At 38.6% G+C, this 14,636-nt stretch overlaps 1 protein-coding gene across 9 annotated transcripts in view; it reads left to right on the forward strand.

Moving 5' to 3' along the window:
• The window catches only part of RNF111 (ring finger protein 111), a 130,273-nt gene that overhangs the window by 89,080 nt on the left and 26,557 nt on the right, over nucleotides 1-14,636 (forward strand). For all 9 annotated transcript variants that reach the window (XM_049905954.1, XM_049905953.1, XM_049905955.1 and 6 more), the window contains 3 exons: nucleotides 3,071-3,197; nucleotides 6,519-6,682; nucleotides 8,560-8,754. In XM_049905954.1, the coding sequence (XP_049761911.1) occupies nucleotides 3,071-3,197; nucleotides 6,519-6,682; nucleotides 8,560-8,754 (486 nt within the window). The remainder of the gene's footprint in view (nucleotides 1-3,070; nucleotides 3,198-6,518; nucleotides 6,683-8,559; nucleotides 8,755-14,636) is intronic.

Raw genomic sequence — 14,636 nt, forward strand, 5'->3', positions numbered from 1 at the left:
GCACATGGTGCAGAATATATACTCACAAATTGGAAGCTGTCCCTACCATCAGCTTCATCCCAGACCTAAGGTGCACTGAGGGACCAGGATAATCAGTGGTTACAATGGAGAAAACACCAGATTGTAGATGCTAAAATCTTGCCTGTTGTGATTGTCTTAAGGACTGCTTATAAAGGTCCTTTTTTATAAAATAATGATGCTTAAGCAATAGAATAAGAGTGCCTAAGGGGCTATTTATATAACCTTGAGTTACACAGTCTCTGTGTTCATAAGAAAGTAATACAGATGGAAAATTTTGGAACTGGATCATGGTGATGGTTGCACAGCGTGATGAACACAGTGTCACTGGGTTGTATGTGTGAAGAGTGTTGAAGTGGCAGGCGTTGTGTTACCTAGGTATTTACCACAATTAAAAAATTATAGCACAGCTATTCCAAAAAAGTTCTATAAATTGAGTTTTAATGCATTAGCACAGCTAGCTTTGTATCCTTTATTATTGGGGCTCCAAAATATTACGTGACATTTAGCTTTGCCCAGCTGTGTAAAAGGTGTTCAATAATATGAAGTTAGTTTTGTATAGGCTTTTAAAGAAATTTCATACGCATGCACAGAAAGAAATCACTAATTAAATAAAGCTGATACGTGGGCGAACCTTTCCTCATTGTAGAATGGTAATGTCCATTTGTCAGGTTAAAATAAAGGAACATTCTTAAAAACTCATGGCTTTTTATTTATATATATAAGGCTTTTAGCTTTTTAAATGTACTTCTAGAACCATTAGCTAATTCTAGATTTAATTTAAATTAATTGTTAGCAAATAACATGCCTGCAAAATCAATCATTGGCAAGGTTAATCTCTCAAGGTTCCCTCAGTACTTCTCTACCTTAAGCTGCATTATGTATGTTGTTAGGAAACAGAAGTCATAAAAGTAGTTTGGAAATTCAGTCTAGAACATTATTCTAAATAGCCACTCGAGCACTGCTAGTCTCTTGTTTTCTGTACCTATAAGATGTATTTGTGCTGTTAAAAATGCATTCTGCTTCAGTCTGTCTATGTGTGTAAATCTTTAGGATTTAGGAACTCCTTCAACAATTGGCACCTCTCATAATTTTTAATAAATCTCGATTTTCCTCTGTTTAACTGATACAATTTGCAAATATTCCAAGTTATAAATACGACATTGTGAAATGTTCAGAAACAAAGATCCTCTTTCATTGTCTCCATTATTTGCCAGCGCCTGCTCTTTGGAGTACCAGCGAGTCTCTTGCAGATTACTGTGACAGCAAGTGTAGACCAGTGATCACAGGGATGCAGGGATGATGAAGACTGACTGAAACAGAGCATTTGGGTTCTTACTGGGGTGTTGGAAATATTCTAAAACTCGATTTATTGATAGTTAGACACTATAAATTTGAGAAAGATCAGTGGATTGTACAGTTAAAATTGGTGATTTTTAAAGTAAATTGTACCTCAAAAAATCTGTTAAGAAAATAATTACCCCAGCATAAGAATTTATATCAAAGGAGCTGAACAGGTGGCTTCAGAATGGGGGAAAAGAAAGGATTTTTCAGTAAATGGTCTGATGGTAGCTAGTTAGCCATGGGGAGTGGAACAAGATTCTATTTATAATCTTATGGCGTTAACCAAAATTAGTTCTAGATGAAGTGAACTAATGGAAAAGGCACTTTGGATTAAATATAATTTAATCTGTATCCATTCTTCAAATTCCACAATCAACGTCCATGGAAGCAGCAGTCAAGAAATAAACTACAGCCCTGGAAACTCTCTGGGATGGTTCTATTCTGCCATATAGGGATGCTGTGAGTTGTTTACTCCATGGCAGCGGGTTTGGTTTTTAACGTGAGACACCGCAGATCTGTTGCAAAAGGCCTCTTTAAAGAGTTGAAAGATGTCACTTTGAGGACTAAGGTGTGCCTGACCCAGGCCACAATATTTTTAGTTGTCTCGTGTGTGCAAAAGCTGGCCAGTGAATAAGGAAGACCAAAGAAGAATTGACACATTTGAATTACGTTGATGAAGAATATAGAATATACCATGGATTGCCAGAAGAAGTGTCTCGAAGGAAGTACAGCCATAGAGCTCCTTGCAAGTGAGGACAGCAAGACTTTGTCTCATGTCCTTTGGACATGTTATCAGGAGGTACCAGTCCCTGCAGAAGGACATTGTGCTTGCTAAGGTAGAGAGTCAGTGAGAAAGGAAGACCCTGGATGAGATGGATTAACATAGTGACTGTAACAGTGGGCTCAAACATACCAACAAATCTGAGAATGGTGCAGGACTGGGCAGTGTTTCATTCTGTTACACATAGGGTTGCTGTAAGTCAGAATTGACTTGACTGCACCTAACAACAACAATCCTCCAAATGAGGAAGGACTTTGTAAACTTAAAATAATTTTGAAAAGAACAGGCACAAAAAAATGACGGATTTCATAGCTTAAAATTAAAAAGTGTTATACGTTTCTTAAAGGAATATCGTATCATCTAAATAAAAAGAACCCTTGGAGAAAACATAGACAGCAAATGTGATATCTTTATCTTAGATATTAAAGAATTAATACCTTATACAAAATACCTTTAGATATTATAACGTTAAAGTCTTTATATAAAACCCGACCTATTGCTCTCGAGTTGATTCCAACTCATAGTAACCCTATAGGACAGAGTAGAACTGCCCCATAGGGTTTCCAGGGAGTGGCTGCTGGATCTAAACTGCCAATCTTTTTTGGTTAGCAGCCAAGCTCTTAACTGCTGTGCCTCCAGAGCTCCAGGCCTTTATATAAGATCATACAAATTCTTAGTGGAAACCATTAAAAGTTTGTAAAGAACAAACACAGAACTCATAAACGAGGATGTAAACATGGAAAGAACGCGGATTAAAACACTGAGTACCGTTTTCACTGTGTGTGTTTAGCCCTTTCAAAAAAACCTTTCATTTTGACAGATAAGACTTTTATAATGAACTTCGGTCTTTAAACTTCAAAATAAAAACCTATGCCTAGCAATTGACTGACAGGCGGATGCCCTTTAAGTGTTTTTTTCCCCCCCCAGGAAGTATTGATGAAGATGTTGTGGTGATAGAAGCTTCCTCCACTCCTCAGGTTGCTGCCAATGAAGAAATTAACGTTACCTCAACTGACAGTGAAGTGGAGATTGTAACAGTTGGTGAAAGCTTTCGGTGAGATTTTAATTCCTAGTTGTATATTTTAAGTTTTAAATATAAATATCTAAACATATTTAGCTACAGCTAATTTGCATTCTTTTACCTTTTTTTGAGGCCTAGTTTGAGTATGCATATGCATGTAGAGTCGTGGTTTTCACACCAGGCTGCATTTGACTCACCTGGAAAGCTTGTAAAATAAAGTGTAGTGTTGCCTGGACCCTGCCCCAGACTAGTTGAACGAGAATCTTGAGTATCAGTTTGTTTTTAAAGCACCCTAAATGTCCATTGAGAGTTAAGAATCATTGTCTACATAGTAAATTTACTTAGTGTTTTACAAAACTGAATTTGTTTTATGATACACAGAGTTCATAAACTCCTTTGAAATTTAGATGCAAATAATACATAATTTGGGGGGTTGGTATTATAATTAAAAGTGAAGAAAAATATTAAGAGGTATTGATATTGAAGTAGTTTTTTGTTATAATCCACTGTTACAAGATCTTACTCATTGATGCCAGTGAAGTTTGTGCTATTACGTTAGGGCAGCCTAATATAAAACAGTTTGGGAATTTTTTTATCCTTCACTCAGTGATTTCATCTAAGCCCTGTACTGATATATGAATGAAAAATTTTCATTTATTTCTGCCTGTTTCCATAAATACCTGGAAATTGCATTGCCCTTTTGCAAAATTACTTTGACACCCTCCCCTCAAAAACAAAAAACAGTTCGTAACACTGTATTAATTCATCCTTTGAATAATTACAGACACTGGTAATGGAAGCAGTGAAGAGCTGCTGTTAAATTTTGATGTATCACATTAATGAACATATGGTTGAATCTTAATTTTTGTGTTGGAGTGAATGTGAAAGTGTTTGTTCATTGCATTTGAATACGTTGTTCTTGATTAAAAAAGAGACAGATTTCTGAAGCACATTGCAGAGGTACCTAGAACATGTTTCTCCACTGGCCATTTGTCCACTGGAATGCTGCTTTTACTGATGTGCCATGGAGGTCTGGGGCCCAGACTCAAACTGGCCCTCTGCGTTCAGGAAATTTCTTTATCGCCTCATCTTTTATCTTAAAAAGTCTTACAGTCTTATTGTATTCTCTATAATATATCCCTGTTTATTTTAAAATTTTAAATGATTTTTCCCCAAAATCTTTGAGTAAAATCGATACTTTAAAGATAGTTGCCACAGCTATCCTGTGCCTGTGCATAGTGTTTGGCACAACACTGACTCTGTTTTTATGAGCTAAAAGGACTGCGGAAGTCAAGGACCTCCTTTTCCTTGTAAGACTGAAGATCTTTTTTATTGTGTGGATGCGTGATGTTAAGCAGATGCATTTACCCTAGTAAGGTAAAAGACCCACACTGCTCATGGCCTATAGTTATTTTTCTGTTTACCTGAAATATTGATTTTGTCACTGTTTGGCTAGTGTTGGCACCTCTTCTTTAAGAGAGGGTACATGTATGTTTCAAATTCATTTGTGTCAAGATTTGGCAGTTGCCACTAAGGCACAGGGGCCACTAAGGCACAGGGCCACTGAACCCTCTGTGGGGCTGTTGCTCCTTAAAAAAAAAAAAAAAAAAAAGGGTTATTTGCTGCAGCTCGGTGTTAGGACAAAATATTTCGAGTTAGGGCATAACTGTGAAGCTTTCTGAAAAGTACTACAAAGTGGGTCTGGAACTTTCTGCAGCTATTAACAGCATGCCGGAGATAATAGACTCCTCATTCTCATCATAGACTCTTGGTGTCTCCAGGATTTTAAGTGCTGATGCCTCTCCTTACTCAGAACCATTTTATCCTGAGGCATTTGTTTGCTGTCACACCCGCAAGCTGTACTTGCTGGTATGCACTGTCATTTTTAAGTCTCTCAGGAAATAACCTTTCTTTATACTTCCGTTTCTTGAAAATTTCTTTTTAGAATTTGAAGTCCTTTCTAAACTCTGAAACATTATTATTGCTGAGGCCAGTTTGAAGTTTGAGCGTGCACCATTGAAAGCTCACATCCTGGTGACTAGCATATCAATGGATCTGGCTCTCCCTTTGCGTACATCTAGCAAAAATAAGCTCAGAAGCAGTTTTACATTCAGTTTGGACAGTGCAAAAGAAGAAAAAGTCTTTATAAGTCCTGTGTTTTATTGGCCCTCACCTTTCTAAAACAGATTTTTCACCTAGAGCTTTTCTACATGCATTTTCTGTTCACTATCTCTGTATACCCTCAGTCCAAATCATCACAGTGAATTCTTTAAAAAGTTTTTTTAATTCCTCATATACCTGTAAGTAATTTAAACAAACCAGTGTCTGTGTCAGAGTAGATCTGTGTTCCATAGGGTATTCAATGGCTGATTTTTCAGAAGTAGGTCACCAGCCCTTCCTTCCAATGCATGTCCAGGCAGACTGGAACTTCCAGCCTTTTAGTTAGCAGTCGAGCACACTGACTGTACTCCTCAGGGTAATTTTAGATAGCATAATGTCGCACACATAATTAAAAGATGATAAAAGTGTTAGGTGTTGAGGATTTGTGTTTACATGCTTTAAAAGCATAAAGCAGTTCAACCAAGTGATGTTTCTTAAAGCTACCAAACTAGTAATCTAACCATGCTACCTTTACCTCTCCTAACCCCAGGAAATCTCTCTTATGCTTCTTTATTTCTTTGCATCTCTTTTAGGACAGTACCAGAAACTTAGCTTGGTTTAGGACTCCCAAAAACATGCTTTCCAAATCCAGCCAGGGCTGTACATACAGGATCGTGTGGACTTTAAATGTGTTGGCTGTTGGTGTTTTTACTACTTTACGCATGGTGAATAGTTTTAGATATTAATAAAACCCACTGGGGAAAAAAAAAACCCCCACTGCCGTCGAATCAATTCTGACTCGAAGCGACCCTATAGAACAGAGTAGAGCTGCCCCATAGAGTTTACAAGGAGCACTTGGTGGATTCGAACTACTGACCTCTTGGTTAGCAGCCGTAGCACTTAACCACTACGCCACCAGGGTTTCCAGGTATTAATATAAATTGTAAATAATTGTAACCAGGTGGATATTTGAAATAATGGTTGAAGAGAGAACTGCTGTTCTTGAGACAGCATGGTCTGTTGGTCTCACATAGCATTTCTTGTATTTTTAGGTCTGTTGGTTGGTGATTCATTCATTTGGCAAATGTTTATTGAGTGCATTGTGCTAGTAGTAGTTTTTAATTCAGTTCTCAGTATTTCTTTGGAGAAGTCTTGTGTGAAGAACTTATTTTGTAAGAAAGGCTTATGATGTTTTTGGGTGACTGAAAGTTTGTTCCTTTAAGATTTACTAATTTAATATTGATGTCATTTCAGGTCTCGTTCAACCCTTGGACACTCCAGATCTCATTGGAGCCAAGGTTCAGGTTCTCATGCCAGTCGGCCACAGGAGCCACGGAGCCGCAGCAGGATTTCCACTGTTATACAGCCCTTAAGGCAGAACGCAGCAGAAGTTGTGGACCTTACTGTTGACGAAGATGGTAGGGTGGAGCAGTAACAGTGTAGACCTAGGAAAGGAATTTGCTGAAATAAAATAGATTAATATTCTAGAAACTCTACTACTAAGTTTACAGGGACATTGTCAGGTTTCCTAGTCTTAATTCTGAGTTGATACAAGTAACCTCACTATATAAATTGTGCCTAAAATTCTTTCTGGTTGTCTTGAGGTATTATTAGTTACATATTAGAAGAAGGTTGTCAAGCATAATTTCTCTAAAGGAAGATGATGAACCATCTCTAGGAGTTTGTTAGCTTTGGGAGTTGGTTGTCAGTTGGGGAAAGAGGGCATATTAGGTATATGGAAAGAGCTGTTAGGTGAGAAGAGATAGAGGCCTTGTGCGGTCAGCTCTTAGATGGGCTTTTTGAAGTTTGGGTGACCACAGTTTCCCAAGAACCAGTAGTTTGGAATTAAGGTGTTTATGAAGAGATATTTTATTCCCACTGCCTGCATTTCATTCAGTAATGTCCTAATTTTTACTTTGAAGCATCATAAATTACTTGTAAGTCAGTGGTTACTGTAATAGGGTTAATTAACTCAGAGTTAATTACCAAAAATAAATGCAAAACTTAAGTATATCAGTTAGACCAGTGATTTTCAACCAGAGGTCGTTTTGTCCCCAGGGGACCTCCACAATGTCTGGAGACTGTTTTGGTTCTCACAGTTGCGAGGAGGGTACTGCTGACGTCTAAGGGGCAGAAGCTAGGGGTCCCCCTAAGCACCCTACAATGCATAGGACTGCCCTCCCAGCAAAGGATTATTCAGCCCCAAATGTCAGTAGTGCCAAGGCTGAGAAACTCTTGAGTTAAACCATTTACAAATAAGCAGAAATTCCCGCCCTCCTTTTTTATGTATATGTGTAAGCAGTTACATATGTTAAGTACCAAAAGTACAGTGTCAGAAGGCACTGTCGTGCCTCAGGAATCAGCCTGCCACACTGTGTTGTAGAGAACAGTCCGTCCTCCCGTTTGGTCTTACATTGAGAGAGTCTAATCGTAGGACTGTGCTTTGGACAGATTTATTCCCAGGGCCCACAATTCTAAACAACCGTTTTTTAGTCAAGTGTTCGCAATATAGCTCATTCGTAAGTTGAGGTCTGCCCGAAATTTATTTTCTTTCTGCTACAAAAAATTTAATTTTTATTAGAAAGCTCTAAACCACTAACCAAACTAAGTATTAATGTTTGCAAAAATTATTCACGGAAAGAAGAGAGATTAGGGCAGATATTAAAAATCATGGTTAATGTTTATGAAGTGATGACTGTGTGTGAGGCATTGTACAGAGTGTTTTATATGCATGGTCTCAATTGATCTTAACAGCTGTTCTACGCAGAAAGTTCTGTTCCTTCCCAGTTTTGCAGATGAGGATATGGAGAGTGGTTAAGTGCCTTCCCCATAGTTATACTCCCGGTGGTGAAACCAGGACTGCTGTCCAAGCACTCTGACTTAAGAATCCTTTCTGTGCTGGGGGAGTGCCATTTATTTGTCACACTGTTCTGACAGCCTGTGAAAATATGTCTGGGCGTAGCAGAGGGACCTTGACTTCCTTTTACTCTTTTCTTTGTGATTAGAAAACTTATATAATAGTTACCTAAAAAACTGTCAATCACTCAAGTTACTGGAATGTGCATATACGTGTTGGATTTTTTTTAACGCAGTAACCATATTTTAGTAACATTTTAGTTTGGTGTTACAACTTAGCTTTACAAAAGCTTTCTTTAGTATATATTACATTTTTAGAGCTTTTATATTTTTAAGTTGTTTATTTTAATAATTATTATAAAATGTTAGCTTGGATTAAAATACAACCTTTTACCTAATTTGCTTTTGAAGTGCTAAGTAAACATTTTGTATTTTGTAGAGCCTACTGTAGTCCCAACCACTTCTTCCAGAATGGAATCACAGACTACAAGCGCTTCCATGAACAACTCAAATCCACCTACCTCTGAGCCGGCCTCTGATGCTGCTTCTGCTGTAGCCAGTAGCCAGCCTTCCACAGTGTCAGAGACTTCAGCTCCTCTTACAAGCAATACTACCACTGGTACTTCCGTAGGAGGTATGCGAACAAACAAGGAAGTGGGGACTTTTTGTCATTACCTTTGTTAGGAAAGTGTTGCGGATGTTTTAAGATTTTAGCTGTATTAGCAAGAACATGTTCTTAGAATAAATTTCATATGCGAACTATGTAGTCTTTATTGGAATTAGACTCTGATTTCATGTTCCAGTCTGTGTGCTATGTGTGACCAAAGTATTACAGCTCAAATAAGAGGGATTGGATTTTTGAAAACTAAAAATATTTTTAGTTCAAGGATTAAGTGGCATGAGTCAGAATCTACTTGATGGCAGCTGGTTTTAATCTGACAGTGATATGCAGAATAGATTGTAATAGGTAGGAAAAAAAAAAGAAATGGCAATTTTAAACCTGTTAAATGAAAACGGAAAAATTGGTGAATGGTCAGAATTGAGTCATGATTCATCAGTATATTATACTTTCAGTTGAATTGCTTTGAATGTATAATGCCATCTTTTCTTGGTCACAATTTTTTTTAACTGGAAGACATTTTTAAAGTCACTAGTGTAGTCTTTTGCACTTCAAGCAGAAGGACATGTAACTTCTGCGATAGACAGAAATTTATTCATGTAGCATGAACTTTTTCCCCGTGGGAAGCCTTCCTTATTGGGCAGAAACTCTTCCTTTACACCTTCAGCACGGCTGCAGTCTGTGGGAAGCCTTTCTTATTGGACAGAAACTCTTCCTTTACACCTTCAACACCACTGCAGTCCAGACCTCTTGCTTTAATTTGGGTTTTAGTGGAAATAGGACACTGTTGGCCATTTTAGATGGTTTGTCAACTAGTTGAAGACAGCTTTCAGTTCCTCAAAGGTGATTTTTTTCTTAATGCAATCTTATTTTATTTTGCTCCTCTATTAAATTGACTTATTTTCTATTCTTTTTTTTTTTTTTTTAATTCTTACTGAAATTTGAGGCCTATTAAATAATTCAGAAAAGTGGTCATTTAATGAGTCAGAAAAGTCTGACCGTGACAGAAGGAATGTTCCTGACTTTGGTATATCTTATTCTTTCTATACATCTAAGTTTTATACAGCTCTTTTAAAATACTGGATATATTACTTAAGAGGTTTCCCTTGTCAAATACTTGAACCTGTTCTGTACAGTGGTGCTAACTTTTGATTCTTCTTTGTTGATCACCAAAGTCTCTTCCAGGTGACAAACTGAGTGTAACCCCAGTGTTCTGTGCAATATGAGCCATTAGTGATTTATTAAAAGGTTATCACTGGCCTTCACACAGATGTTTACCTGTGTGATGCCAGACTCTGTACAGTACAGTTTCAGAATAAAAACCAAAAACCAAACCCACTGCCTTTGAGTTGACTCTGACTCATAGCAGCCCTGTAGGACGGAGTAGAACTGCCCTGTAGAGTTTCCCAGGAGTGCCTGGCGGATCTGAACTGCTGACCTTTTGGTTAGTAGCCGTAGCTCTTAACCACTATGCCGCCAGCGTTTCCAGTTGCAGTATACCCACCACCAGCCCAGTGCCGTCAAGTTGATTCACACCACCAGGGCTTCCAGTTTCAGTATAGATAATTTAAATTTATTATGTTTCATAGCTGAGAAAGAATAAAGGAGAATCGTCAGGAAGTGATAGCCTTTAGTGTAGCAGTTTTATTTCCTTAACCTGAAAATTGCTTATTCTGGAGCAATAATATCACTCTTGCAGAGCTTAAGTGAAAAGTACTGTCAGCTTTCAGAATACAGTCCTATTTTAACCCTTTTCATTCTTAGTCCGTACAGATCTCTATACTCTGCATCTCTGGTGGCTTTGTGGAGATTGCTGTCAACACAGGTGGCAGAAACAGAGGTCCAGAAATAATCTTGTGATCTAGATTTTGGCTCACTTAAGCTAGTTGGTTTCTCACTGCAGTTCTCTTTCCTAACCCCCTTCTCTCTCTGTGTGAGAATCAGCAGGTGTTTACGTGTCTCCCATCCTGTGCCCCACACCCCGTCGCGCAGGTACACGCACACAAAATGTAGTAGATGTCATTTAGTCTTGTCCACATTAATTTCTTGATAAATGATTTTAAGAAGGAATTTTTAAAAAGTGAGGGAAAGAAGGTGGGTCAGTAATTTTTTCTGACAAAATAATTTCACAGAATTTAGTAACTATCGCTTCTTATGTTGCTTTTGTAATTAAAAAAATACGGACTGACGTAGTTAGGCTTTTGTTTCCTGTTGACTTCCAGCAGGAGGGAAAAGGTAGTAAGCTCTATGTCCAGTACTGAGGATCTGCTCCAGGTAACCTGCCTATGGGCCTCTGTGGGGCCTTAGGTGACGATGCCGGAACAATGGGGAGGCATTCCCTGGAAGCCAAATCAGAGTCCTTTCTTCTCTTCCTCTTTTTTTTTTTATTGAAAAAAATTTTTTGACTAATCTACATGCTTCAAAAATCATAATGGCATGTAAGGGTTTATAGTGAGAAATCTAACATTCACCTCTGTTCCCATCCATCCCGTTCCTCCCACCTATAAGGTAAGACTTTTTTGTCATTGTTTTTCTTGCTTCAGTTTTAGTATTTATGCACATATTCATAAATTATCAGTTAACTATTGCTGCAAAACAAACCATCCTGGAACCTAATGGTTTAAATTCATTATTTCTCACAGTTCTGTTTTGGCTGAGTGATACCTCTGCTGGCCACACCTGGGTACACATGCAGCTGCACTGAGTTGGAGGGTTGCCTGGGTGCTGAGTTTGACTGGGACAGCTGAGGTAGCTGAGCCCCTATCTCCATGTGGTCTTTGATCCTTAAGAAGACTAGGCTGAGCTTCCTCACAAGGTGGCAGCAGTGTCCCAAGAGGGCAAGCCCCAATATACAAGAGCTTATCAAGGTCTGCTCATGTTGACTTTATTTCGCATTCACCAGAGCAAGTGCCAAGGCCAAGCCCCGAGTCAGCATCAGAGAAGGTCACGCATACCAGAAAGCCTAATTCTCTGGGGGGCATTAGGATAATAATATGTCCAATTTTTATTTCCTCCCTTTGTCACCCCAAAGATAGTATTGTATATATGCTGTTCTATACCTCACTTTTTTTTACTTAAGAATATAGCCTAGATATCTTTCATTTCAATACATAGTTTTCCCATGCTGTAATGACAGGATGAAAAATAGTATTCAGTGTCGCAGAATGAGAAATTACTGTAAAATGAGAAATAGTATTAAGGAAATGAGAAACAGTGTTTCATTGCATGTAAGAACCATGTTTAATCAGGCACTCATTGATGGATGCTCCGGTTATTTCCAATCTTGCTTCCACAGACACCACAGTGAATAACCCAGAAACATTTTCTAATCAGTAGCCTTAGTACTCAGTCCTTCTATGAGAGCATAAGAACTACAAAAAAATTAAACTTCAAATTCAGTGTTGATGTTCTATAGATGTTGCAAGATCTAATAAGGAGGGAACCTCTGTCTCTTTGCCACCTTTCTGTGTAAACCCATTCACATTTTATTTATTTGCCATCTAGGTGAAGATTGTACAGTAGGCTCTGATGTGTTGCTATAGTATTCAAACCTTCTTAGGCAATTTCATTGAATATTGAGTCACTAATTTTCACATACTTCATTTCTCTCCACAGCAAGTTGGAATAAACATTTCTAAGAGTGTCTTATTACATATCGTGCTTAGGGATTTTCTTCAATAATTTTTATTTTTAATCAAGTACTTGCCATTCTGGCTCACGTATTAGGGACAAACCTGTCCCCAATAGTCTGGCCCATAGAGTCATGTATGTAGCCTTAGCCTTGTCTAGATTTTATGTAACATATTTTGAGATTGTCCCAAAGATTTTATTATTATTTTATAATAAGACCGTTGTCCACTCCAAATTCAAATTTAATTACTTAGGTAGCAACTTCATTACAGTCCTTAATGGCCATCTCTTGATATTACTCTTAATTATACTGATGACCACCTTTGGGATAGACTTGCTCATGGTATATTTCTCTAGACCCAGGAGAATCTCGTTCCAGCCCAAATTGTTCCTCTGTATAACGTGATAAAAGTATATATAGGTTGTCAGACTACATTATAAGCATTCAGTTTTGCTGGCCTAGCTTCCTTCCCGGACCCTATACAACATCAGTTCAGCTGTTTTTCCCACGTCTGTCCATCCTTTGTATCTTCTTGTGTATTTCCAGCACTGAATCACTCAAGCTATCCAGCTTCTCTGCTCTTATCCAGAGTCATATTGTGCTGATAAAAATCATAACTAAGCAGATTCGTGCCACCATGAATTTATGGTGTCTATTTTTATTCTTGAGCTTTGGTAGTAAATAAATATCTCTCTGTATGTTATATGGAAACCCTGGTGGCGTAGCGTGTAAGTGCTACGGCTGCTAACCAAAAGGTCGGCAGTTCACATCCACCAGACGCTCCTTGAAAACCCTCTGGGAAGGGGGGGTTCTACTCTGTCTTACAGGGTCGCTGTGAGTTGGGATCGACTCAGTGGCAACAGGATATATATTATATATCTCTATTGGTTCCCTTTTATTCCCCTGCGTGGCTATTCCAAAGCTCTCTGCTTTTCCGAAAGTCTTTCATCTCTCAAGGGAAAGTAAATAATAAATACATGCATGTTCTCAAGCATGAACTCCCTTAACTTTTAACCCCTCTATAAAAACATATCTATCCATACCTGCCCTTCTCTCCTGACTCCTCCTGACTCTCCCTAACTCCTTCCGCCCTTTCCATCTGCTTATGCTTCATCTCTTACCCCTTCTCATACCTTTGGCCTTACTTTAACAGTTATCTTCCCTATGTCTTCAAGCATCTCCACTGGCTCTAGTCCCTTAGCGCATGCCCAGCTGCACTTGGGCTGTCTGTGTGTGCGTCAGGGACTCTTCTTCACTCTAAACTTTTTCCTTGCTTCTCATTCCTTTCAAAATGAACGTGATACTAAAAAAAACTGCCAGTAATCTTCACAGCTTCATTTTTTCCCAGGGCTGTATTCTCACCAGGCCATTGTATATCTGCAGGTGTTTTTACTTACTACCACTGCCCTGGTGGTGCAGTGGTTAAAGTACTCAGCTCCTCATTGAAAGGTCGATGGATAGGACCCACCAGCTGCTCTGCGGGAGAAGGATGTGGCAGTCTGCTTCTGTAAAAATTACAGCCTTGGAAAGCCTATGAGGCAGTTCTGCTCTGTCCTGTAGGGTCGCTATGAGTCGGAATTAACTTGACAGCAGTGGGTTTTACCACTATGCTGATGACTTTCCATTGTGTGTTTCTTGATTATTTTCCATGTTTTAAATCTTCATAAAAACCTTTATATCCACCTGCTTATTGGACATCGCCCCTGGACCATTCTGCAGTTACCACAAATTCAACATGGTACAAACAACTCGTAGTATGCCTGACCTCTCCACGTGCCCTTGATCTCTGCATACATAATACTTTGTGTATTCAATTTATTCAGTTATTTATTAGTTGCCTACTATGTGTCAGATGCTGTTCTAGGCACTGGGAACAAAACAAATAAGTTTTCTGCCTTAACAGAGCTTACATTCTAGTGCATAATTATAGCTACCATTTCTTGAGCTTGTAATAGATCAGTGGATTGTATTAACTTTGAATTTTCTAATAATCTCTGAGGCAGATTCTATTAACTCTCCTCGTTTTAGAAATGATGTAATTGCCCAAGGTTATACACTGCTATAGCCAGAATTTAAACCTAGGCAGTGTGGCTTGAAGCCCGCACTCTTCTTCTGTGTGAGGATTTCCCATCCTTGGCACTGTTGAGTTTTTGGGCCAGATAATTTTTTTGTTGTGGGGGTCTGTCCTGTGTATTGTAAGATACTTAGCAACATCTCTGTCTTCTACCCAGCAAATGCTAGTAGCACCCCCTCCTTGCCAGTTGTG

Source organism: Elephas maximus, chromosome 13, assembly GCF_024166365.1.
Source record: "Elephas maximus indicus isolate mEleMax1 chromosome 13, mEleMax1 primary haplotype, whole genome shotgun sequence".
Lineage (NCBI taxonomy): Eukaryota > Metazoa > Chordata > Mammalia > Proboscidea > Elephantidae > Elephas > Elephas maximus.